Here is a 26,587-nt window from a genome sequence, read left to right as displayed (position 1 = left end):
GCACTTCCAAACCTTTCTTTTTTCTTACAGCATCCAAAGCTCCATCTTGTCCATCTTGTATTATCTTTTTTTATTATTTTTTTTTTTTAAACTTTGAATAGCTATCATAAAGAACCTTTTTGTAATTTAGCTCAAAGTGAAAAAAATGAGGAGTAGATTAACTACTAGTCTGTTTGGATGAAATTTGAGAAGCAAATGGCAGTTAAGTTTTTCCATAACCTTTTGCTTTCTGCAATGACTGAACTTTTTGAATTCTAAAGGAGAAAAACCTGTATCAAACTTTTTTTTCATCTTGCAATTATACTGGAAAAATATGGCAATTGCATATTAAATAGTGTGATTTTCTTACTCTTTCATTTCCATTCTCATAAGAAATAAAAAATCCACAAAAACAAAGAGGAATCACTTTTACAGAGATTTACTTGGAAATTCTGTGTTAGGCAGGTTGGTGTTGCCCCATTCTGAATCTGCTTCTACACTTCAGGTGACTTGTTTGCTATACATTCAAGTGACATCCTAGTGACTGTTTTTTTAACAATTATGTGAAAAGTAGTGTAAAGCAAAAATGCAAAATCTGTTTCTCCGAGAAGTTGAATGCTTTAAAAATCAGCATTTTGTATGTGACACTTTTTCTAAATTCTTCCCTAATTTGTAAGATTTAGTTAAGCTGTTTTTCTCTCAGTATAAAGTCACTATTCACGTGTTGAGAAGGGTGACTCGTGTTAACTTCCTCAGATAAGGTTTCCTATTGTTTCAAGTCCATTTTCATATACTGAGGAGGAGCCAGATCCTGAACTGGTTGTAATCAGTGGCGAGGCTTTCAGATACTGTAGAACAGCAAGGACTTTCCAATCTAGGAGTAAAAATGGATAAAGTGTTCAGTTTGCTCGAAGTCAATAGCTGTTGAGGTGAAGATTGCTTGCTCCCATTGTTTGGATGGTTTCTATGACAGACACAAGAGGAAGTAGGTAGGATTTGCTGATGTTTAAAGGATGTAGCTGGCAGAGAAAACTTGGTATTGTCAACAGTACACTGATTTGTAATTCGACCTTGGTACAATTGGTTATAAATGGGGATTACCCTGCACCAAACCAGATTGCCTGGTGTCTTAATAGCATAATCGTGTTTTGTTTTATTTTAATAATATATATTTACATTGGTCTCTTCTTCCAGAGTTTGAGTTTTGTAGTGTTTTTTTTTTTTTTCCTCATCTCTCTTCTTTTGCCTTGAAATGTAGGTTGCTCATTTAGAGTTCATGATAAATTCTTGGTTTTTGCTTTTTATTTGTTATTGAATTTCTGCTAATGAGGATTTGTGCTGTGCTTCACCTTCTTGATCGGTTTCCTTCCTTCTCTTTCATTTCGTTCCTGTTTTGTTTCCCTGACCGTCACAGCCTTAACTTAACACTGCCAAGGGGTAAATGTTTACGTTAGACCACAGCTGTTGACAGTAAATGGGAAGGGCTGGCTGTAGAATCCGAGCTTCTCCATGTCTGATTAAACTTTAAGATAGGAAAAATACTTTTTTTAGTAGTGATTTTGTCGCTGATCTTTCACGACCTTTATTCTTTCTCTTACCTCTGTGTTGTTTTTTTTTTTTTTTTTCTCCAGGTTTAGCAAAGGAGCTCTTTCAATGTAGATGCCAGGAGCCTTAAATTATTCAGGGATGTGCTTTTTAGATGCTCTGGCTTGCAATCTTTAAAAGCCTGTTAAAGAGAGATTCTTTACATAGACTTCAGGTAGCTGTATTCCTCTGTCATTTTAACTAATGGCAGGATATTCCAAATGCAGTTTAAATGAGGAAAAGCTTTAATATTTATTTACATGTTTGCAGCGTACAAAATCCTGATTTTTTTTTTCACCATCAGGTGAAAAATGCTGTTTGTTTTATTTTCTTTCTCTTTCTTTCTGTAACTTAAATTTCAAAGCGAATTTTCAGAACTAGAAGAACATTTCCTATTTGCTTTAGTATAGCATGAACTGGTTAGCAATTACGAGAGGTTAATTTTCACTTATTTTGACACATTTTGGAATAAAAAACCCACACGATTAAAACGAAATCAGAAAACATCAGAATAATGTAAGTTCTTATGGGCCTACTGAAGTCAAAAGGAGATCTGTTTACTGGGTTTGTTTATGATGCAGAATAGTTTAATTTTGCAGCTTCTAGAAGAAAATTTAGTGGACTGAAAAAAACGACAACGTTTTTTAACGTGATGATTCACTGCATAGGCAGCTGGTAGTCATGTCTTCGTAGTGCACAATGTCCTAGAAATTGCAGTTGGTAGTGTTTTGGTTTTCTGAGTGTGACAAGTTGCACACACCAGGATGTTTTCAGGTTTTTCTTTTACAAATTTCCTTTTTTTTTTTTTATCTTTTCTTCTCCTAGAGGCTGTGTGGATGGAACCACCTTTTCTGGTGCAGAGTGTATGCTCTGCAAGTGCGGTACTGCAGCAGGCAGTCCGACAAATATCCTACAAGGTGGTGCTAGTTATTCTTGGTGCTTAGCTATTCCCTGGTAAGGCTTTCTGCTACAGCTGTGTTTTGTTTCTTGCCACTTGTCTTGAAACTACTTCCTTGCATAGGTCAGACGTTGTCAAATACAGAGACATTTACTTATTTTAGTGCATGCCCGACTGTGACGAATTCTTTCTAAAGGGCTGTGAGAGTCGGGGCTCAGTGGTTTGTTCCTGCCCTTAGCTTTGCATGACCTTGGGCACGTTGCTTAACATCTTTGTTTCTCGGTTTGAAGTAGGTATAGAAATGCATGTATCACTCTGCTGTGAGATATACAGCTTTCTTAATGATCACTTATCTAGAGATCTCGAAAGCATTTTACAAAGAGAGTCCAGTGCAATTGCTGTTGTAAGAGCTGGAGAGGTCAGACTGAGGAGTCGACGCTGACCACCTTATCTCCCTTCATAGTTGCCTTAGATAGCCTCACTTCTTTCATTGTGTCCCTGAGCACTTGTTTCCTTTGTTTAAAGCAGGACTGAAACTGTTACCAGCTGTTAAATTTTTTTTCTTTCTTTATTTTTTTTTTTAATTCTCATTCAGAAGAAATTAGAAATCGGTGTCTTTCAGAGATCTTAGCCGGCTCATTTTGTGGTTACCGTTGGGTTTTTTTTTCCCTCCGTCTTCCTCTAGAGGATTTTTGGAAATTTTTACATCTGCCATAGTCACGACCTTTTCCATAATTGCAAGATTTAATTCTTGAAAAACTTTTACCCAGAGGCAGACTGTTGACCTTAATGCCTTTAACTTGTGATCTTAATGGTAGAGAATTTGTGGGTTTGCTTTTATTTTAATAAGCAGTTCCTGTTTATTTGCTTTTCTGCTTGTATTTTTATACTAAATTTCCAGCTTTGAAGGTGCAAGGACTTTAGGTTCTACTGGATTGCAGAAGTGGTACTGGCTCACAGATTCTGTAAATACTGATGGTGGCAACAGTGCTGTGAAACAAATGACAAGACCCCATCGAGTACATAGCTTTTGATTTTTAAAACTTTTAACGTGGAAGCTATTCCTTTCAGAATGCCCGGTGTAAGGTGATGTGTTTTATTGCTAACGAAAAGGTACCTCTGGGCTTCCCAGCAGAGACAGAAGCCACATTATGCAGGTCTGGTTTAACTGCACTGGCCTCTGTGAACCTGATGGCCTCCAGCTCTCTGGGGCATGTAGGAGCCCCAAGCAGCTGGACAGGGCTCTTCTCGTGGGGTTTTGTCCCCCGTCTCCCCCCAGGCTTTCCACTGGCATGTGCCTGCTCAGCCAAGCTGACTTAGTTTCCTTTCCTCAGAGCCTCATCCTCATTTGCTGTTTTATTGCAGATTAAAGGCTTGGGTTGCATGTGGAGGTTATCAGCTAATGAATAAACTTCAGTCATCCTGTCCTGTGATAAATCTGTCTAGTAGATCAAAGATGAAGCATGTAGACCTTTTTTCTTTCAAATGATAATTTCTTAAGGCTGTCAGATCACTTCCTAAGGTCTGTTTACATAAAAACAAAAACATTAAACATATTTTATTCAAAATGTTGAATTTTCAGTTTTGAAAAAAACCTATTTCCTCTCCGAGGAAGCCTCCCCTCCTCCTTTCCCCATAAGGACTCTGTGAAGATCCCATCTGTGGAAATAGAGGAGAGCCTCATGTTGTAACTTGTAGTCACAGCAGTATTTTCTTAACACTACAGTTATTTCTGTTTTAAAACAGATAGTTGTTTAGTTAATTTCATCAGGAGTATGTATATGTATTAGAACATCTGTTCAGTTCCAGTGGTATTAGAGAAAGTATGCAGAAATTTGTTTCAACTGTATTTTCACACAGAAACCAAACAAGCCAGATTGAAGGGTCTTTGTGATCTATTTTGATACAAAACTGTTACTCTCCTTAAACTGCTTTCTATGCAGCGTTTTTGCGAAATGTGTTTTGTATTCTAAGAGCAGCCAAAATAATGATTTGAAAATCTATAAGCTCTGGGATGGTGTAAAATAAGGAGGCAGTCTGCAAGCTAAGTCCATCCATTTCTATTTATTTTGTATGTTTCTTTAGGTAAAATGTATTTACAGCCTATATCACTTTTTTTTTGGTCTTTTTTCTTCTGCTTGCTGCCTCATCAACTGAAAACAGAAGTCTCTCTCCCACAGACCGCTGTGAAGTTTTCAAAGGGTATAGCAGGAAAAAAAGGGAGGAGAGAGTGACAGTCCTCAAAACATCAGTTAAGCATTGGAGAGTCTGTGACACATTCATGTTGTGTAGGACTGATACCGCTAACACTCTGTAAACATACAGGAAAAATAGCCCTCGTTTCAGGTTGTGTGTCCTTTTGTTTTGGTCCTACGTTTCAGTATTTGGAAGTAATTACAGGGGAGCCATTTATAAGCTGATAAATATGCATAATTGATGATATTTATTTTCTTTTTTTAGTTTTAGAGGTCGTCTATTTTTTTCTAGGAATGATCTAAACCTAGTCTAAACTGGTAAATGGAAGACTGATTACTTTTTCAAGGCGTGTGCTCCAGTCTTTTCCCTGAGAAGGGTTCTTTTCTTTTCCTTTCATTTACTCTTCATGTTCTCCTTGTCTTCGATACATTACTCTGGATTATAGTTTGACCTTGATGAGGTGAATAGAGAAGTGAACTGTCTTGGTGAAGGATATCTTTATTCTTACGTATCTATTTGTCTGTAAGATGAGGATTACGCATGTTAGAGAAGAGTGAATCATTAGCAGCCTTATTTCTGGTTGTCTTTTTTTCCTGTGGCTGTTTATGAACTTATTCAGCAAATGTGGTTGCCAGTAAGTTAATGTAGTGAAATATTTTTTAGCAGTGACATTTACTGCCAAGTCCTGCAGTCACTGAATAGGAAGGTTACTGACTGGCCAGGTTTTTGTCTTTAAATTTATATATTATGAGTTGTCATCAAGGACATTTGAAAAATTACGTGTGCAAAAACAATTCCCAGTCTTCCTAATTTGATCCTCTTTGCTCAAATGTTGTTTCCTTTCTGCTTTTAATGTATACTGAAAAAAGATAAACAGTTTAATTTTTTTTAATACTCTGTCTTTATGCTGAAGCTGAGTATTAACCCATCCGTAAATAAAATTTCACATGTCCAAAGCACTAACATAAATGCAGACAAAAGAGACTTTGAAAAGTGTCGGTATTCAGTAAAGACCAAAAGTTCCAAGCATTTGGGATTAGAATTTGGGAGCTGGATTTATACAAGTGTATGTGTATACACACAGTGTATACTCAGTATGTATATATACATATTCTGTGTATATATATATGTATGTATATATACACGTACATGCATTTAGAAATATACATGTCCTGTAATGGTCAATCTTATCTGATTGCATGCACATGTGAAATAATCATACAACTTCAAGAGCAATTGGCTTCAGAAAAAATGTGCAGTGCATGTATTGGTACTGTACGTTCAGTTGTGAGACTTGTGTACAGTAAGAATGCTTTCATTAGCGGCAGAAGCCTTAAATATCTGTGCTGAGAACCAGAGCCTGGTTGCAGGTGGTCAAAATTCCGTCAGCTCCAGAAAGTGCACTTTGCTAAGAGTCTTTGAATATCGGGCTACTTATTTAAGTCCTGACTTTATGTTCCCAGACGTAACCACTTCTGACAACGGCTTCTTTGTTTCCCTGTTGAATCAGTGATAAACCTTGTGAGCTGAATTTTATTGTTGACTTATTTCAATGGCCCGCACCTTTTCCAGTGTAGACTACAGTTTTTGCAGTAGTTTTTGGTGGTGAACTAAAGATTTAGATTTCAGCCTAGCTTTAATGAACTGTAAACTAGATCTGTTGGAGTTGCCTTACTGGTGAACGTTTGTAAAAATTTAACTTTGAAGCACGAAGGACACATGTATTTAGAGTGGTGACAGTCTCGTTCTTCCAATGAAGTAAACAAAAATCCCATTAGCTATCCAGAGTTAGTGCATACTCATTTTACAAATCTATACGTATTTTTATTTTTAAAGGCAAAATCAAATTAAAATTCATATCATTATTTATTGGTTTCTCTTGCTCTTGCAAGTAGCTAACTGACAAACAGGCATGATTATCCTTAAGGATAATCTTTTATTATGATGCTCTTTTATTATGAGGGTATTCCTGTTTTTGTAGGGAAGCAAACTGACACACTGGTTACGAATTTCTGAAGGCAGGCTCCTAGGACTGAGCTACTTCAAACTAGAAGCAACCTTCTGATAGCAACTGTTTAGGTTATAAACAACAAATGGCAAAACCAGAGATTAAATCCCATTTCTTTCTTTAACATTTTCTCTGGCTGCAAGTACAAGATCAGCAGCTTTCTCATCTATAGCTGGCTATTAGCTCTTTGCCATGAATACATCAGAAAAGAATGAAAAAATAATAGCTAGACTGATGTAACTCAAAACTTTTCTGTAAGAGAGGAAACAAGGCAGAATTAGTTCCTGTTTGTTCTTTGCTGTGGACTTTGCTTTCCTAAATATCAAGTTGATGATAGCTTTAAAACAATAAATAAAAAAAAAATGAAATGGTGTATTTCAAAGCTTATTGTTACTTCTGGCAAAAATACTTGTTATAATTTCCAAAGTTCTTTTTGTAATTCCATTTGTACAAAACCTGTTAAAATCCAGACTCGAAACCCTCAAACTGCAGATTTACCTGAAGTGGAAAGAGAGTGTGTGTGTGTGTCTGCGTAAAATGCTGGGTTGTTATCTCACTTGAATAGTTTAGAAATGGAAGTTATGTAGTACTTAGCCATTACCTCTTACAATTTAAATTAAATTTTGGAAATTGCTGCAAATGGAAATTCTGTCCTCAGAAAAGCACACAGACCCTGATTTAGTGGCCAGCTCTTCTCTTTGCATTTAACTTTATTGATAATTCCCCGGTAGGAATACAATTTAAGTTTTCTCCCAGGCTTAGTTTTACATTAAGACCTTCCTCTTTAGCAGGAGCTCTAAAGGTGGATTGCCTCTCCTTGCGCTCTGCCTGGGAGCCTCTGGAGCCATGGACATTATAAGTAACGGTAGGAACAAATGCCCCTGATCTTCTCCCAGGATTTTAACACTGAAAACTAATGCAGATGAAGAGCAACCTTGTTTCTCTGTGGGGTCCTGAAGGTTGCAAATCCAGTATAGAGGGATTAAAAATTTGTTAGTTTTTTTTTTTCCCCACCTGCAATCATCTTATGCTACCCACGAGTTTTAGATCAATTGCTACAGAACCCAGCTGGTTTAATTTTTATTAGGTTACTGCTTCCTCCTTCAGAGAGCCCTAAGCCTCTGTTTGTTTTGGGGGCAGGGGGAGAGGGAGAGCTCTTCCTCCTGCCTGACCTACTCTCCTCAGACATCAAAGCAAGCCAGTTTGCTCCTCCTAGCTTAATCCTCCCTTTCTCCCTCCCACCGATGTCCTGCAAATTTCCTGGTGGTTCTTCTCAGAGCTATCCGGTGTCGGTGGTATTTGGCAGCAGGTTAACTTCTGTCCTGCAGGTACCCGGGAGGTAGGGCAGCTCTTTCCCCTGCAACTGCCTGTCTCCTACAGCCAGATAGATAACTGTCCGGAAAGGAAGGAGAGGACTGCGTGAAGGGGACATAAATCAGAATAAAACCGTACCCATGACAGCGTTTCTGTGAGATTGCTGCTTTCAGAGGCTGAGAAACTGTGTCAGTAACTGCAGCTCCCGCTGGATGAAAATACCTTCTGGACAATTCTTAATGAGAAGCTGAAATCTTTTGAGGGGTGGAGGAGGAGAGGGGTCAGTGAACCAAAATGGTGTCAAATCGTTCCTTTGCTTGGGGGTAGAAGAGTAGAGACAGGCTTCTAGTACTGTGTGGCCATTCAGCTGCCTCACAGCTGCCCAAAGACGGTGTCAATTTAGGCCAAAGGACCTGTCGTGTCCTAACAAGGTGTTTACCAGCAGCATCTTGAAAAGTTTGCCTTGGAATTGCGCCATCTTTGGGTTTAGGGTGTAGGTTAACTTTTATTGATATTTACTGAAAGCTCCCCCCTACCCACCTTCTCTAGCCAGGTGGCTTACCCTTTTGGGTGGGCTTTCGCATTTTTGCTATACTGAACATACACTCGCAGACTTCAATTTTCAACCGGCATGGTCCTTTTAAATGAGAAGCCAAGTGGCTACAAATATCTGAATTATCTCAGTGGTGCCTTCAGTGCTTCCAGCATTGGAAAGCTGCAGGTGTACCCTCAGTAACTCTAATGAATATTTCAGAAATTGCAACTGCACAGACAGGCAAATGAGGGATATCTTGCTCTGAAAATGGGAGTTTATAGCATTGAATCAATTATTAACCTGTATGGGTGCAGTCTCTAATATTGTGCCCTCTCTTCCACACTGGCTGGGAACCCCTCCACCTCTCAGGAAGGCTGCATCAGTCGTGGCGGGGGTCTTGGGTTAGCCACCCAGAAACAGCTAAACTGGCAAAAATTTTTAGTGTCTTAGCACAGAAGCTTTAGAAAAGCATGTTATCAGTTGAAGAGTTATGTTTATTTCCATTTGTAAAGAAGCATCTAGAAGTATTTCTTTGCTAAACAAGGGTGGGAGTGTTTAGGAGTCAAATAAGCTGTGCTGTAGGGAAGTGGCATATGTCTGAATTATAATGATGATTTTGTTGGTCACTTCCCTACATACAAAAGCTTCCATGTAAACCCACTTTATGAAGAGTGATGCAACTTTGCTGTGTTGTAGGTACAGTGAACCCATCTCTGTTCTCTACTTCAGCCTTTTTTTTGGTCTCACCTGTTATTCTCAAAGGCTTTATGTTAATGCCAGATCAGAGTAAAGATAGGGAAAAATTATGATGGTTATATAGAAACAACATAATCTAGAGATGAACAGATGATTAATTTAAAATTGATTTTCATCAATGCTCGTCTTTTAGTCATTAATCTGTGATGCTTTTTGCTTTTTTTAAAAAAAGGAAAAAAAACCCTCTTTTACTCTAAAGCAAGAGAAAGTTATTTTAACAATGCTTGTTAATAGGGATGCATTACTGCAGATTTTGAGGTCCAGAATTTCCCAATATCAGCTGTAGGAAAATGTACTGTTATATTTTCTGTAGTGCTATACAGGAATAAATTCCAGCTTTCAGTGAAGTTTATCTTCACCTGCTTGCGACTTTTTCCTAATTCAAATTCAGACTCAATATTTTTTTCTTCTCATACCATGTCATCTGAGAACAGTCCATCTAGACTTTGAGGACAAAATTCCACAATTTTGGACTGTCTTTTATTCTTCACCCTCCTCACCCCCTGATGATTTTAAAGACTATACTGTTATGTAGCATTCATAAGTAGAATTCAAGTAGACCGTTAATTGACATGCACAGTATTGTATGCTTTAGGCTGGAAGAGAAAATAAGCAATTTGCTTCATTTTGCAGAGTGAGTTCTAACTGTTATTAAAGTGCATTTGTAGTTGCATATTTTCCAGTAAAGGTGACAGATTACTTCAAAGCTGGTATTTTCTTTTTGTTAAACAAGGTTCTCAAATAGATCCATCTTGCCCACGTATTCTATTCTTGCCAGTTGGCTTTGAAAGCTGGTGCTTGGGCTCATCTTTCAGAACTAGCTTCCAAAAAATGAGGTCCCATGCTGTTTCTATCTATTGAGCTGGTAGGGGCTGGAAGGATCTGATCTGAAGCCAAGGCGAAGACTGAATTGATGGAATCATATCTAATGGGTTTGCCAAGTACTGCCTAGTCATGAAGTTCCACTTTCTGGGAAACAGCACTGAGACGAGGGGTGGCAGAGCATTTGCCATGATACTGGCTATCCTCAGATTTCCTTCCCTGGACTTTGAGCCAGGCTACCACGTAGTAAAGAACTAGCTTGTTGTTGAATGTGTTTTTACACGTTTATATCTTGTTCCTCTCTTCCGCATGCTGCTTCCCCATTTTCTCCCCAGTTACATACATGCATTTGAAGAGGAAAAAGCTTACTGCACATTTTTACAGTATTACACATTTTTAGCATACATATCATTGCAGAGGCATGCTTACACATTCGGTGTGCTTACTTCCATTTCACTCTGTGTGCACACACACAAACACCCAAACACACACAGAGACTCTGTTTCAAGGAAATGATCACTGCTCAGTGGGACTACATGGAGGCCAATTGTCTTTAGGGTTGAATTCTGCATCTTGAGTTCTAGTTTTCTAGATGCAACCTTAAGATAGGGAATCATGCACTTCAAAAAACTACTTGACAGGATTGCTTAGATTCCCCCCGCCCCTTTTCTAGCAGCTTTCCTTTGTGAGATAGTGAAAGCTCAGGTCTCTTGTCTACATTCAGTTTTTATATAAACTGTGCCAGGACAGTCTCTGAAACCACAGTGATGATACACATTGGTGTGTTAGATATCCAATCTGTCACCAGCTTCTTCCAATATCTGGCAGAGAGCAGGACCTAAATGAAATCCAGTTGACTGGAGCTCAGCTACGATCTGATAGAGGTGACTTTGATAGATCAAACGGTTGAAGAATTTGGTGGAGTCTGTGTAGGTGTAATCTGTTCAGCCACTTTTAAATCAGTCCACAGTCTTCAAATCTTGCTCATCTTTGCAGCTGTTGCAGTGGTCAGAAACAAAAGGGGTTTTATGCCATTGTCTAGGCAAGGAATTGCCTAGGGTGAAAACCGTTGCAGATCTTGCCTCAGTCATCCATGCTTGCAGTCACTCCTCTCTTCAGCTGTTGCAGTGGCCTGTATGTGTAGGCTTTAATTCAAAATCATTGTGAACAGTTTAACTGGAAAGACTCGGTTACCAGCCTTTACTGTCTTTCCATCCTCCTACCTCCCTTCATCTGTCATCTCTCCAACATGACGTTTTTATTTCACTTTTTGTTAGCATACTGGGCTGCGTGCTGCATTCAGCTGCAGCAGCAGTGACCTGCAGAGTATGAAGGAGTGGTCAGCTTGTTCTAGTACCTGCTTCAGCTAATTCCTCCTTGCATCCCAAAGATTACCGGTAAAATTTCTCATCTTCTTGTATAGTAGAATGAAATGGAAAGAGCACCCTGCTTTGGCATCTCGTTGTCTTTAATCAGATGCCTTTTAAATGGTTTTTGAAATTCAAAATGCAGCTATCTGCAAAGGTCTGTATCTTAAATCATAATGATCTAGAAATAATCAATAAATAACCTCTAGAACGCAGAAGGCTATTGTTTATAAACGAAATGCACGTTTTTGAAACCTCTTCAGAAAGTATGTATAAAGGCTGGCATTCCCACCTCGAAGGTCATATAGAAAGTATTTAGTTTTGCAGGTATGGTTCAAATGGGAAGTAACTGTTACAGAAATAGAGCATTTCAGGCCTCATATGAACCCACAATGTTGTGTTTGGGTTTTTTTTAAATGTCTACTGATAAGAGCACCTAGGTCATTACTATCATCTAAGAAGTAACCAGCACTTTACCCTCCTTCATGAACTGTTCAATAAACTGTTCGTTTATTGAAAGTAGATTTTTTTTTTAATTAAAATGCCTACCTGTTGTACTTGCAGCATAAATAATTTGTTTGAATCATCAGGTGAGTGCTGTTAAGTTACAGTGAGTGAGGAAAATTGCAAAAACATGAATTAGGATCCCTATCCTTAAGTGTATTTCAGTTTGCATTTTGATAGCAGTTTAGAAATGTTATCGCCTGTTTTGTCACAGACATAATTCACATCTTTCTTCAGGCACTGTAAACAAGAGAAATGGTTTAATGGCTCCATAAAAGGCACTCTGTGCTGATAGCTGAGATTAGACCCTTTAGTAATGGATTTTTGTGTGTTGGGGGAAGGGGAGGGCTTGGCAGAGGTAAATGTACTGGAAAAGAATCTTGGAGAGACTCTGATGTATCTGAAGTGTCTGCTGCATTTCTGTGTGTATTGGGAGATAGATTTAAAGTGTGACAGTATTGGCTTTATCAGTACAGGGGCCTTCTCTTCTTGCTTTTGAAGTTTTACCAAGTACTAACTTGGATCACCTCAATCAGTTTAGCACCTGGAGTGGTAATGGTATCAACCTTAAATATTTTTACATCTTCTGTCTTTTCATCTTGCAGTTAAGGAAAACAAATCAGCTCTATTCAAATCTGTTCAAGAAATCTCTGTAAACTTACATTGCATATTAACAGCTTTGCCTCAATCGATCATAAAAAGGAACCAGTTTATTTACTAACTCAAGATTTAGGTGGTGATTTGAGAGCATAAATGTGAAAAGCAGTTCAGAAACATGCAGCAGAAATGTTTAGGGCATGACTTACTGTGACTTCCCAGTTACTTCCTTTTCTCTGCAGGTACACGAAGTCCTCGAGCTTAATGCACATGGATGTAGTATTACTTAGGAGACATCGGAGTTCACTGGCACAAGGTTGCTGCTGTCAGTTGATTTGTACCATATAGTAAATGCTTTTGCGCTATAAGCGTTTATAATAAGACATCTTTGTCTCTTTGGTCAGTGGAATCAATATTGTGTCATTGGATTACCAGTAATATTTCATACTTTTAAAAAGTATGTTTAAATAAATTCTGCCGAAAGTAAAATGAGATTTTATTTTGTGTTTTGGGCAGGAACCTGACGTTTGAAAATTATAAAATAACTTTTTGCTCAAAGGAGAAATGACTTCCAATTTCACTTAAAATATTTCTCATTTCTTCTTCGTCTTGAATAATCATCTCTTGAATTGAAAAATATTTTAAACCACTGCTTTTATGTTTGATGCAGTGCATTTCTGGGGCTTTCTCAAAAGAAGCGATTCAGTTCTGTCATACAGAGGTGGTACGTTTCCTGTTTCTCAGGCTAGAAAGCATACAAATCAGTCTCCTCTAAGACAAACTTATTCGTCCTTTAATTTCAGAGTTCTTAATAAAATCATTCTCCTTTTGAGTCCTAAACTGGGTGTTGATATGAACAAAATGTTTGGGGATTAGGCTGTTGATAGATAGCAATGGAGAACAGCACTTCAGAGCAAGGGGTAGCAGGTTTCACCCTGTGTTTTTGCATGTTCTGTGTGAGTTTACTTCATGGGGAAATTATTATTGTTTTCTATGAAATCTAGATCTGTACAACAGCACATGATGGATAACATGCAAGTCCTCTACTCTGCAGATATAGATAGATGTATTTATGCACTGAGAATGTGTATACAGTAACGTATTATACCTTAATCAATTTGATACAGATGGTAGCAGTCCTTCTGTTTGCCTTATAGCTGCATGTTGGCTTCGGAGGAGCTCCAAACAGGGTCTGCAGATCGAGTCTGTTCTGATACCGATAAGCCTGACTTTCCCCAGTAGTTGAGATGAGGTGTTGAAGCCATCCATCTAAATACTCGTTGTAAGATTGTTTGCCTTTCAAGTTGGGAGGTAGTTATCTGTAAGTGATCACTCGGGATGAAATCTTGGCCCTTGGTCACTTCTTAATAAGATCCTTATTAAGGCAGAGTGCCCGTTACTTTAATAGGGTTGAGACTCTGTTCTGGGGTTAAGTAAAATGAATTTGCCATCAGGAAGAAGGAAGTGGTGAGGAGCGGGTTGTTTGAAATGTCATTTTGTTAATTTGGATGCGTTGGTAGCTTGGTATGCTGCACTAAAATTAGATTGTATAAATAAGCAACCTTGCTCTCCTCAAAAGAAAATGGATTCAAAACATAATATAAAATCCATCTTAGCAAAACGGTGTATGTTTAAAATCTGTTTTAATAGGTGCACTATAAAATGAGTGTCACACTGAAATGAATTGCGACGGGTGGAGGGTTTCAGTGATGATACGAGGACTGTTTTGAATGTTAAATTTTATTGTTGGAATAAGTTTGTCATCTTCAGCCACACTTAAGAAGTGGTTTGAAAGGTCAAGTAGCCTTCAAGAAAGCCCCCCAAAAATGCAGTTAAGTATTTTTCTCAGGCTATCTTTTTTCCTTTCTGCCTGTAAGAGTGTACACTTAAGGAGCTACAGATAAAGCTTAGCATGGTGACTGTGTCAGGGGACTGCCCGAGGAAGGCTTTAAATTTTACAGCTACATTATCTTTCTGGCCGTAGTTAAGATAAAGATCCAATATAAAATCACTTTGGACTGTAATGTTTCCCTAAATGAAATGAAGGCGTTAACCTACTTGATTTGATACACTTTACCCTAGCTTATAAAGCTGGGAGGAAGGTGAGGTAAACTTTAATTAAAACTACACCACAGATCCCTTCTAGCACTGTGCCCTGTACCTTGCTAGGACTGTACAGTAAGCAAAATAAAATGTACCTCGCAGCCGAGGCAGCAGGCTGGAGCCGTGTTCAGTGAAAGTAATTTAATTAGTGTTGATCATGACTCCAGATGATGGTGATTTGATAAGGAATAATTTAGTACTTAACAGCCTTTTACATGCACCAACTCCATGTGGGAAGGTAAAGCAAATTGCACAAAATGAATGTGCTGCTTTCACTTGTGCCTGTGCCAGTGAGCTGGAAAACTGCCTGTTAGCAGACGTTCAGGCTCTCAGTGCTGTGATGAAATACCCAGCCAGTTCTCTGTGCAGGGCTGTGGTGTGGGAGTCTCTGTACTCCCGTTATTTAAAAATAAATAAGGGAAGTAGTTTTTCATAACAGATTAACTCCGAGGAAGTGGCAAAGTTAAAATTAAAAAAAAAATAAAATAAAAAAATAGAGCAGCATGTGGCCTTTGTGCGAATATGTGATACTGGCTTTAAAAAAAGAGTCTGGTGGCAGTCGCGTTTTAATTCTCTGATTCAAGTCAAAGAGATTGCCTACCTTTGCGTCAGAGCCACTGTCCTCCTGGAGTTGTGGGGCCCATCGTGCTGTCGTATGCATTAAATGTTGTGACGTGCATTATCTGACCAAGACGTGCAAGGAGAATTGGCAGTAAAAGTTCACTAGCAAAAACCTTAAACAAACTACCGGGCGTCAGCCCGCTTTGCGATTACAGTGGAAAGCTGACTGGGCTGCATTTTGTTGTATTATTAAATTTGAGAATCTTTCTTCAAGAAGTCTGTATGGTCTTTTATTTTAGTGCAAGTTCAGACAGTTTTATTCAGAAAGAATTCTCATCTTGTTGTGACATTGACCACTTTTCATCTGTTTCTTAAGTTACTGTGCTATGTGTATGTATTTGTGTACCTGTTTTACTGTCTGCTTTTCCTTTGTAATCTTTCCAGATAATTGACTGTTATCCATGAAATACAATAGCTGGATAGCAGTTTTGGAGACAATTCTTGTGAGTTTTGTGAAAATACATGGCAAATAACATAATACTATCTCGCAGTTGTCTCAGCTGAGAGGCAATAGTAGAAGCTGTCATGTAATAGGGTACGAGAGGACCCGTTTGTGAAACAGTTCTCTGAATGTTGCCCAACCGTGGGAAAATCCCTGAATCAGAATCTGGAATCAGATCTTACAGATACTTATAAATCAGAGTTTATTGGTTCTGATGCTCACTTAGACAGCATTTCCTTTACCTTCCTCTCCCCACTGAACACATGCGTGCGTATGCAGGTGCATTAGTCTCAGAAAATATACAGTGTGTAACCAATTGTCTTTTCTAAGTTTGAGTGCAAGGGAAGGGACAAGATACTGCTTGGTGGTGACTAATAATGGCCTGATTTTGCCCAGAGGTTCTCTTAACAGAGGCTGCTGCACGTACGTGGATTTCCGCAGAGGCACAAGTGTCTCTGTCAGGCTGGAGCGTGATGTTCAAACTGCGATGTTTTGGTGACAGCATCAAAAATTGGTGCTAAAATTGATCTCTGACTCTAGGATTCTCGGAGTTCAAAAATGTATTTACAACCTCATTTTATTTAAAACGTGAAGAGTGTGTTTCAAGCTGTTAAATACCTGTCTTAGCCCTTTGTCATCCTAGCCACTTACTTTAGATTGGTCTAGGTCAAGTGAACTTTGAATTTTCTTCTGCTTTAATTTTAGTTAAGGTTGGCTATGAAATAAGGAAAGTTGGCTGGCTTAAACTAATATGCTGGTTAACCTTGTCTTTATCTTTGACCTTTTTCTTAATCCAGACCAACTTGTGCTTCTAATTAATGCTGCATTTCTGTCACACTCCCTCTGTTCTTTTTACCTTTTAAAAAAGAATGTCCTTTTTTTTTCCTTGATTTGTGTCTATGTCACATTTACTATTGACTTTGGTGAGGCCAGGATTTTATCTTGTGTATTTTTGAGAAAAATTACTGAAGCCATCTCTTGTGTATTTTTTTCAGAGGTTATTTATAGCTAAAGGTGTTTGTAATCATCCAGTTTCATAAGTTTCACTGCAAATTTTCATGCATTCTGTGGGACAAAAAGATTACTGATCATATACTTGAGGCTGATACACGACAAATTTATTTTGGAGTCATTTGTGTGGCACTCTTTAAAGTGAACTACTATTGCATTTGTAGCTAAAAGCTACCTCACTAATATTACTTAGAAACATTTGGTGCATGGGAAGTATTTTGCCTCTGACAACATTTACAGTAGTTAAGCCAAATAGAAGTGGGCTGTTATTTTCCTGCTAATGAGATGGGATCCTGGCCATCATTCTATTAAACAATAAAAGTGCTAATAGCCAATGCGAAGGATCTTTGGTGTCTATTTTTCAGTTGACACCCAAAGAAATATTTGAAATGTTTATTTCCTATATTGTTTTTAGTATTACAATGGTTTAATTAATCATGTGTTTAATTAGCAGTGTTTAGCTTACTTGGGAAAGCTCATTGTTATTATTGTACTTGGGTTTTAATTACTTTTTCTTTCTCTTTCCAGTGGCTTTTCATGGTCTCCCTGTGAAAATCAAGAAGGAACCCCATAGCCCATGTTCGGAACTTGGCTCCGCTTGCAGTCAAGAGCAACCATTCAAGTTCAGTTATGGGGAAAAGTGCCTGTACAATGTCAGGTAAAGCAATCAGTTTGCAGTGAAAACTGCTGATTTAAATGAGGACTGACCAAAGAGTAATAAAACCATAATAGAGATCTTATAAAAGTTACCTCTTCAGCAGATAACAGACTGATGAGATAATGCGTTTAGCTGATGAACACTGATGGAGTTGTTTACAGTTGTATCAAACACTTACATAACCATTTTAAAGCAGTGTTTTTCATCAAAATGCATATTCTCCATTCCTTCTCCATGGGAGATAGACAGACTTTAAAAACACAGGGTGCAAGTGTGAAATAGAAGGAAGGAGTGTCTTGTTTTCTGTGAGTTGTGTTGAAAGTACTTTCAAAATGCATTACACACATTAGGAAAGAGAGAGAGCTGTGTAACAGGCAAGAGATTGGCAGGTCTGAGCAACACATTAGGTATTTGACAAGTTTTGCAGGTGTTATATGTGTGTATTCACGGGTGATTACAATTTAAAATAGTATTTCATTAGGGTCTGCATTTTTGTTACCTGTTCAAAAGCAAGTTGTCTTCTTTTATAAGGATAGATAATAAAAGCTTTAATTATTTGTGAAGGTGGAGGGGTTTGATACTACTGCATTCTTTATTGACTTTCTTTTGGTTTGCACTTATGTGTCACTACTTTTAGCGTCAGCAGTGAAGGGTTTCTTATTGACATTTCAGTCTATTTTAGAATCTTTCATCTAGCTTGTGAGTTTTTGTTTTCATTAATGTACTGTCAGAACTGTTAGCACTTAAAACATTTACATTTAACTTTTTGGATATGAAAGGGGGAATTAAAAAAAGACTGGCACCTTTGCCAGTCATAGAAGAGTGATTCTGATTTCAAAAATCAAATGCATACATTGGTGGATTTGATGGGTGTTAGGGGACCTGATGTAAGAAAGTATCCAAGTTCGTGCTTACTATCTGCCTAGTGTCTGCATTTTTCCTGTTTAGAAAGAAGGATGATCAAAGTGCGTTCAAGTCCTTTCCTGATTTGGGACACCTTTGAAAATAGCATCTGTGTGTTTGCAGGACCAGCACTTTATTTTTGAAGAGGGGGGGTGGGGGTGGAAATCTGTCGGGAAAGGCTGCTGACATCCTAGTGTGGGTAGTTAAGCCAGAATACCATTGTTTTTCTGGGTCAGATCCCTTTCCTCTAGCTGTATTGTTTTACTGTCTCACTTTGTGGTTTGTGGAAGCTCTAAAAAAGAATCTTGACAAGCACTGCTGGCTCTTCATGCTCATGTCCAGGTGCTTCTACTTTTATGTATTTTGTGTATCTTCTGTTAGAATGTCACTGTAAGATTGAATCCTTTAAAAATACATTTCTGTGCCCCAGAGAAGAAAACGCTGTTTTGAACCTCCTGCCTCTAACATGATTTTTTGTGCGTTCTTTGCAATGTAAATTAAAGAATTCCTCTGCCCCAAACTGGTTAATAAGGTAACTATAACAAAAAGCTTATAAGTATGACACGTGGGGTTTTTTCTGCATGTAGTTACTGCTTTTTTTTTTTTTTTAGCAGAGAAAATAACCTGGCCTTCTTTCCCTTTGCCTTACTGATAGTGCCTATGATCAGAAGCCACAAGTGGGAATGAGGCCCTCCAACCCACCAACACCATCCAGCACTCCTGTGTCACCACTGCACCATGCCTCCTCAAACTCAGCTCAGACTCCTAAACCGGACCGGGTTTTCCCTACCCATCTCCCTCCATCCCAGTCCATTCAAGACAACAGCTTCCCTATGGACCACAGGTAAAACACAAAACATGCGGGGGACCCCTGCAGAAAGTATTTCAGTTGTGGCTGCAAGTCTCTTATATAGGGTAGCACTGGCTCCCTGCCCACAGCTATCCCCTTTCGGGTTGGGGGACCAGTGTGAAAAGCAGCAGGGTTCAGAGTGTCAGAAATATGTGCGTTTTATGAAAGGCTGGCACCTGGCTTGGTGCACTTCACTAGGAGTTCATCCTGGCAGTGGCAGAGTTTTAAGGACCTGCTTCTTCTGTCTTGTGAGGGTTATTACAGGGTGCTAGATAATCTCATCTAGGCTCTCTTTCCCACAAAAGGTTGGACCAGATAGCCTTTCAAAGTCCCTTCCAACCTGGGCTATTCTATGATTCACCTGAGGCTAGTAAGCCCTACGAGGTAATGAAGTCACTGGCAGGCATGATCCTGGCTATAAATATCTGGCCTCTTGCTAAGCAATTCACCTATCTAAGAGATAAGTGGCCACGTTATGATGTTACTGCTTCATTTTTCCAACCCTTTTTGAAATACAGCATTTCAAACAAAGTAAGATGCCAACATAAACTGTGCTTAAATAACATTAGTCTGAGTAAAAGCCACAAGAGCTAGAGACTAGAATTAAAGCTTAAGCTGTCCTTAAGTCACCCTGTTTTGTTTTGATATATTAGAAATCCCCAGACAACTGACTATCTTTCTTAGCTCAGTTTTGCAAGATATGGTCAGTGGATTTCCCTGATTTTTGAGACCAGATGCTTTTTGTGGAATTCCATTTATCCTAAACTTTATTGCATGAACATGTTTTTGTCTGCTGTGTTGTGTGACTGCTCTGAGCATTTAAAATTTCAGCTGTATGTAAAGAGATATATACGTTCAGAAACTCTACTTGTCTCTTAAACAGTAGCAAATTAAGAAGCACCTGAAAAGAAAATCACAGTTGTTGGGAGTGCGATTCGCCTGCTTCTGCTCTAATAAGGGCTATTATCTCCAGGGATTTGTGCAGATCGCTTCTGAAGGGGGTTACTAAGGTTTATATTGCTGCTTTATGCTCTGCTGAGATAGTTTTAAATATCACCCAAGGTTCTCTACAAGCCCTTCTGGTGGTGAAGAAACACTGAAGCGGCCCCTTCAGCCACCATAGTCACCGTCTTTTCCCCTGCCGTGGACTGTGGTCTAACCACACAGGCCTCCAGTGAAGCCAGGCAGCAGTTTTGATTACAGGATAGTGGATAAATGTATTTCTGTATATACACCAAAGTCAAGTTGTCAGGAGACTGAAATCTCCAGAAGCTAAATGGCTTCTGTGCTGAGAGCACTAATAAGTTTTTTCAGATGAAAAAAATCTTTTGTTTTAGTGCAACTCGTAAAGAGACTGCAGAAGCTGAATGTCAGCCCTAATTTGAGTAATTATAGAGTTTTGCATACACCTTAGTATATTTTTCTATACCCATAACACTTGCCCTGCATAAGCTTTGTAGGCTCTTTATATGATTCTTTTCCCCCTTCCCTGTCTTTGATATTCATGTTCTTTAGGGCATTTTGCATTAATGCTTCTTTTCTGTAATAGAACACCATGTGTTCTGGTGAAGTCCAAAATAGCTGACTCAGGAAAAAAAAAATCTCATTTGTCTCCTTTTTTAAAAAAAGGTATAATTATGATGGAAGATATATTTCCTCATTTTCTTATTTATTTTCAGTCTTCTCACTTCCAGTTGTTGGAAGCAAATGTGTACTTCATATTTTAGTGAAATTCAAATCTTCCGGATTTACAAGGTGATATACTACTACAATGAGTGTATTCAGAAAATGCCATTTAAATAAATGACCTATTTATGTAAGTTTGTATTTAATTCTGTAACTCAAGGCATATTTCTTTGGAACATGCATTGGTGGCATAAGACAGTGTTAGTATCTAGAACATACAGCCCATACATCTTCATACAGAACATGAATATATGAACGATAAGTGGTCCTAACAAGTACCAACAGGAATCAAATCCACTTGTATAAACAAATGGCTTGATTCCATACAAAGCTTCCAGTACAACAAGTATTATTAACTTCCTTTGAGGCTTTGTGAGTGAGCCTGTTTCTTATTTTAACTTCAAGTTGCAATTTTCTGATTCACTCCTTGACAGTTCTTAATGATAATTTCTGCTTCTTTTTTTGGCTAATGAAAAAAGGAAAAGAGGGAAATGAATGCAGTGCCAGTCAGCCTAACTGTTTCATAATACATTTGAGTTTCTAAGTTTATTTTCTGCAGGTGTAGGTGGAATTACAAAACCCAGTGTTACAGTGCAGTACTCTTTCTACTGCAAAATATAATATTTACAGCAACATTAAAAAAAATAATTTTATCTCCCTACTACATTGTAATAGTTTCTATCTCTGTAGCTCCCACTGTATTTGCAATTAAGCTATGACAGTAAATATTTGTCAGACCAAGTTCACAGCAGTATTATGACAGATGTTAACAGAGTTTAAATTATTTCAGAAACATGTTACATACGAGTTGATAGTCAAGAATTGTATTGCCTATGCAATCAAGCCCCTGAATTCTTCTTCACTCGCCCAGTTTGCTCCAAGAGAATGTCTGCTTTTGCTTGCGTGAACCAAAGTCGGTTCAGATCCAAAGTACAGGAAGCTGAAGAATTAGTTCTTGATTCTTTTTTAGTTCTTTTTTAGTGTGACAGTGAGAAATTTGCAGAGAAAGGCACAGTTTGTTCTGTTATTTTATTTTTTTTAAAGTGTATCTTGTTTGTGATGAGCGATCACAAGACAAGTCGGCAGAACGTTGCATCTGCTGTGGATCAGTGCAGACACAATATTACTACAGTGATGGTTATCACTACTGTGGTAATCTGCAGCTCACAACAGAAAGACTTCATACAGTTCATCAGGGCACAGTGGGAAAATAGCATCCTTGTATTTTTCTGTATGCTTCTGAACCTGCAGATGTCCAAGTAATTACATTGGAGCCTTTTAGTTCAGGTAGATAAGTTTTGTGGAAAAAACAACAAAGATAGTTTCTTGAGCCGTGTTACCTGTAAATGAAGTTAATTTAAAACTGAGTTCTTAGATTTTGTGCCTACTGAAGAGCATTTGGGAGTAGTGAATGGCAGCGTGGCTTGTATGGATGACTTCTTTCATGTAGAAATGAGCAAGGGAACAAGTTGAGGCGGGGGGGGAGATTCTTAAGCATAGTTTCTCTTAGCAAAAATTTGCACCCTGTCCTTTTTCTGAGGTGCTCACGTTCCCTTCCCGTTAGAGCTGGAATGCCAGTCTTGCAGGTCCATCTCCCATGGCACTGTCCCCGAGGGAACAGAACTGTGGCCTTTTACCATGGAATGATTTCAGATGTTACAGCATACAATAGTTTTTATTCAAAATGTTTGTATTTTTTGTAGTCAGAATGCTTTGCATGTAACAGTAAGAATGGTAAGAGTAAATTAGAGTACAAGAAATATGTCGCTAATACTAGTGAAAGAACAGAGAACTCTTCCTAAGCCCCTTTCGTATTACCGAGGATGTCAGTCTTTCTCCTGGTTTGAAGCTGGTGCATTTCCTGTTTGCCTCTTCTGTTGAGAGAAGATGTTGAAAGCAAAGAGAATGGTGGTGGGGACAGTTTTTAGAGCTGGTATTAATAGATGAGTTATTTGTTTCTTTGCTTGTTGCTGTTCCGCAATGCAAGTGATCCTGATGGGAGCACTTGGCATGATCGTATTTGGTACTGAGAAAGTGATACAGCCGCTAACCATGACCTGTGAAGATCTTTGGGAAATGGAATGTAGCTCAAGTCCTTTACATGACCTCTCTAACTTGTATCGTAGATTTCGACGCCAGCTCTCTGAGCCTTGCAATTCTTTCCCACCTTTGCCTGCAATGCCAAGGGAAGGACGTCCAATATATCAGCGCCAGATGTCCGAGCCAAACATCCCTTTCCCACCTCAAGGTTTTAAGCAGGAGTACCACGATCCAGTTTATGAACACAACGCTATGGTTGGCAGCGCAGCCAGTCAAAATTTCCCCCCTCCTCTGATGATTAAACAGGAACCTAGAGATTTTGCATATGATTCAGGTAGGTGAGACTCTCTTTTCGTTCTGCATAGTAAAGTAACAAATGAGTCTAAGCCAGTGCTATTGATGTTTTGACTGTATGAATTAATTGAAACTTACTCTTTTGGCTTCTAAGTCTCCCGAACTAATCTGTGTCTGAGAGAGCTTACGAAGTAGTAAGATTGCTACATAGTACAGTGTTATTTGCGCCATTGTTGCTTGCTCTGTAAAGGATTTCATTTTCCAGAACTCTGTCCATAAAGTGCACAGGTTAAAGAAGCCAGAGGGGAAAAAGAAGTCATGGGTGCAAAATTGAGCTTTGCTTAAGAGGGGTCTTGTTCTGTACTATCTCATTTCTGACCTCTGAATTTGTGTGCTGTTTTATGAGATCTTTCATTTGTCTGCCAGAAATAGAGGACTCTTTCTCCTCTTGCTTGCACTACTTTAAATCAGGAGTAACTCCGCTGAAGTGGGGTTTATACAGCTATAAAACCAATGAGGGAGAAGAATCAGCCAAATTGGTGTCAGCTTCTCAGTTTGTGCATACTGCTGTGTTTTGTGGAGGTACATAATCTGTGATGCCAGGTTGCTGATGTAGAGAATACACTGTTGCTATTAATAATGTTTATTATGATTGTGCTTATAGGGCGACTGGAATGGAGCCTTATTGCTCTATGGACAGTAGAAAATAGAGGAGGTAGAGGCAGAGCCTGCTCTCAATAGCTTCTGGTCAAAATAGAGAAGATAAGCCATAGAAAGGATAAAAACATAAATCAAAGGAATAACAATGTAAATGTTTGCCATGATTTAAACATAATATTTATATTATACTTGCAAAAAGTGAGAGAGAGTTCGGGAAGCAAAAAAGGAGTTTACTAATGAATACCAAGTAACAAGGAGAAGGAAGCTGGAAGGGTGGGATGGTGAGAAGTTGGGATTAAAACAGCATGGAGTGGGCTAGGTCAGCTATGCAGTTGATCAGTATGGAGTCAAGAAAATGCAATCAAAACATGTTTTCCAGTTTTGGTGTAAGTAATTTCTGCAGCTGCTTCTCAGTCACTGCCTCTGTCCTGATTCGCGTATGTCACACTGTTGAAAGGGAGGGATTTCAGTGAGTCCTTACTGTGCTTCCGGAGCAGGGTACATTGCTTTCATACACAGGCACGCTGAGTTGGGCAGGGGGAATGGGTGACCCTGTCTGGCTTCAGTCTGACGCTCTTTTCTTCTGGGTGCTGCAGTACCTGCAGTGCATTCCTACTGGTTCAGTCTCTGCTGGCTAGATGCTTTTGCAGTTTATTTCCCAAAGGCTACATGGCAACTGAGTTGAGGTCTCCTTTGAAAGTTTAGCCCGTGACAAACTATCTTGCAATTTGATACAGTGGAGAACTGTTTTTTATTTTTTTTTTTTTCTGTAGCTAACTTAACATTGTCTATTTAGTGGAGTATTTTGTGATAGCCTTAATGTAAACTCTCTATGTTAGAAAAAGGAAATGTGGAAAGTAGAGCTGCTTTCTGCTTTCTTATTCTTGACAAGCAAAGAACCAATCCTTAGATAAATTTGAGTTAGGTCTATACAGGGAGGGGACCAGGAGTGAAATATTTCTCCAAGTTGAAATATAAGAAAAGATGAAAATGGGTTCAGATAGGAAGGATCAGATCTAGAACTCACTCTGTTCATTGATGAAGGTTCTGAGATACGTCCCTTTGACAGTCATGTGTCTTTAGTCTTACAGAGCAGCATGGGAGAGACTGTCTGCATAGTTAATGTGGCAATGGATAATAAATGGAGGACTGCAGCTTCAGGCACTGCCAGTCCCTTGCAATCTTCACAAGTACTGTTATTCATCCTGCTAAATTAAAGGCTGAAAAAAGGCCCTTTTGTAAGCATGTTTCATATTTGGCTAGGAAGTGGGATCTCCTTATGCATACTGTTACTTTAAATCTTGGTTGGCTGCTAGCATTCATCTTTCTTTAGAATATTCTTTATGGAAAAAAGCACGAAATTTTACTCTGAAAGGAAGATGCACAAACTTGTATCCAGTCCTCTCATGCCTTTTTTTGTGTGCCAGCAAGAACAACAATCCATTTTATAGCAATGATGTTCAAGCAAAATTGTTTCTTTTGTAGATGAATAATTAGTTTTTAAAAATGTAATAGCTGTGTAACCAGTGGTCATGAAAAATTAATCTGTTGGTATCAGGAAGTACTTTTATTGGCCTCAGAATCACTGCATTTAAGTTGACACATCTGTACACTCCATAAATTGCAGTCAACTACTGTGGTCTACTGATATTTTGTCTTGTTACCATCTGTTCTCTAGAAACCATCATTCTCCATCCTTGCTAAGAGTACATTAAATAACCCCTTAGGAAACATAATGTATTTGTCACTGAATCATTGATTTCATTTTTCACCTATGGATGTTCAGGGAAAGAGGAACGCCAGAGTGAAAAGTCTTTTTTGCACAGTATTTTATTGCAACTCAGACAAGAATATAGAAACATATTTAAAAAGTTCATTGTAATACACTGAGATGTTCCTTTTGGGATGTTTTTGAAAGAGCCTCATAAAAGTTCATTGCTTTTGTGCACTATACTTTTATACTTCGTGGGAAGTTGGTGAATGAAAAGCATTATTATGGAGTGATTATAACTCTATTAAAACATGACATTAATTATGACATGGGAAATGGCAGATCAATTAGTTGTAATTGTAATTGCAGGTATGCAATTTCTACTGTGGAATGTTTGAGATAATGGAAAAAGAAAAATGTCAACAGAGTAGCTCTTCCTTATCCATCCACACTTCTAGAAGTCACAATGCATCATACATGTTCGATCAATTATTTTCTGCCATGGGTTTTTTTTTTTTTTCATGGCTGCCAGTCAAATGTATTTAGTATTTGATGCTATATCTAGCAACTTTAAGCACAAAGATGCAGCCAAGAACATGCAGAGCTGTGAGATTTTGCATCATTAATGAATATACTACAGAAGGCTTCCCAAGACCTTTGTTTACAAGCGCTAATAGTGGGCATTCCTGTACAGTTAACATTTCTAGAATTCAGTTCATGTATTCAGGTACTTAAACAAAAGGCCAAACTTGAGATACCTCATTTATTCTGGGATTTATTTTTAAGCAGGATCTTTGCAGGCTTGATCCTCTCTACTTAATGTAGCATATTTGCAAATATACTAAGGTATGACTCTCGCTGTGTGTGTTATCAATTAATACTAAAAATCTAGTTTTAAAATTACATTTTAAGTTATTAAATTTAAATGCCATGTTTTGTTTTGCCCAATTGAAGTAGTTATTTTAGTTGGAAAGTTCTTTTGTGACCAGATCTTTGGGAGATAAGTAGAGGAGGAATTGTTGCTTGCACGTACTTATTCCTGATTGCC

General features: G+C 38.4%; 1 protein-coding gene across 7 annotated transcripts in view; it reads left to right on the top strand.

Moving 5' to 3' along the window:
• The window catches only part of ETV1 (ETS variant transcription factor 1), a 64,121-nt gene that overhangs the window by 15,660 nt on the left and 21,874 nt on the right, over window positions 1-26,587 (top strand). For 6 of the 7 annotated variants that reach the window (XM_086614363.1, XM_009988249.2, XM_009988250.2 and 3 more), the window contains 3 exons: window positions 17,266-17,395; window positions 18,954-19,142; window positions 22,961-23,208. In XM_086614363.1, the coding sequence (XP_086470489.1) occupies window positions 17,266-17,395; window positions 18,954-19,142; window positions 22,961-23,208 (567 nt within the window). The remainder of the gene's footprint in view (window positions 1-17,265; window positions 17,396-18,953; window positions 19,143-22,960; window positions 23,209-26,587) is intronic. The other variant, XM_009988254.2, reaches the window with a different exon arrangement.

Source organism: Tauraco erythrolophus, chromosome 7 (assembly GCF_009769465.1).
Source record: "Tauraco erythrolophus isolate bTauEry1 chromosome 7, bTauEry1.pri, whole genome shotgun sequence".
Taxonomy (NCBI): Eukaryota; Metazoa; Chordata; class Aves; order Musophagiformes; family Musophagidae; genus Tauraco; species Tauraco erythrolophus.
Note: the sequence above shows the minus strand (reverse complement) of the source record. Positions and strands in the feature narration are given on the sequence as shown.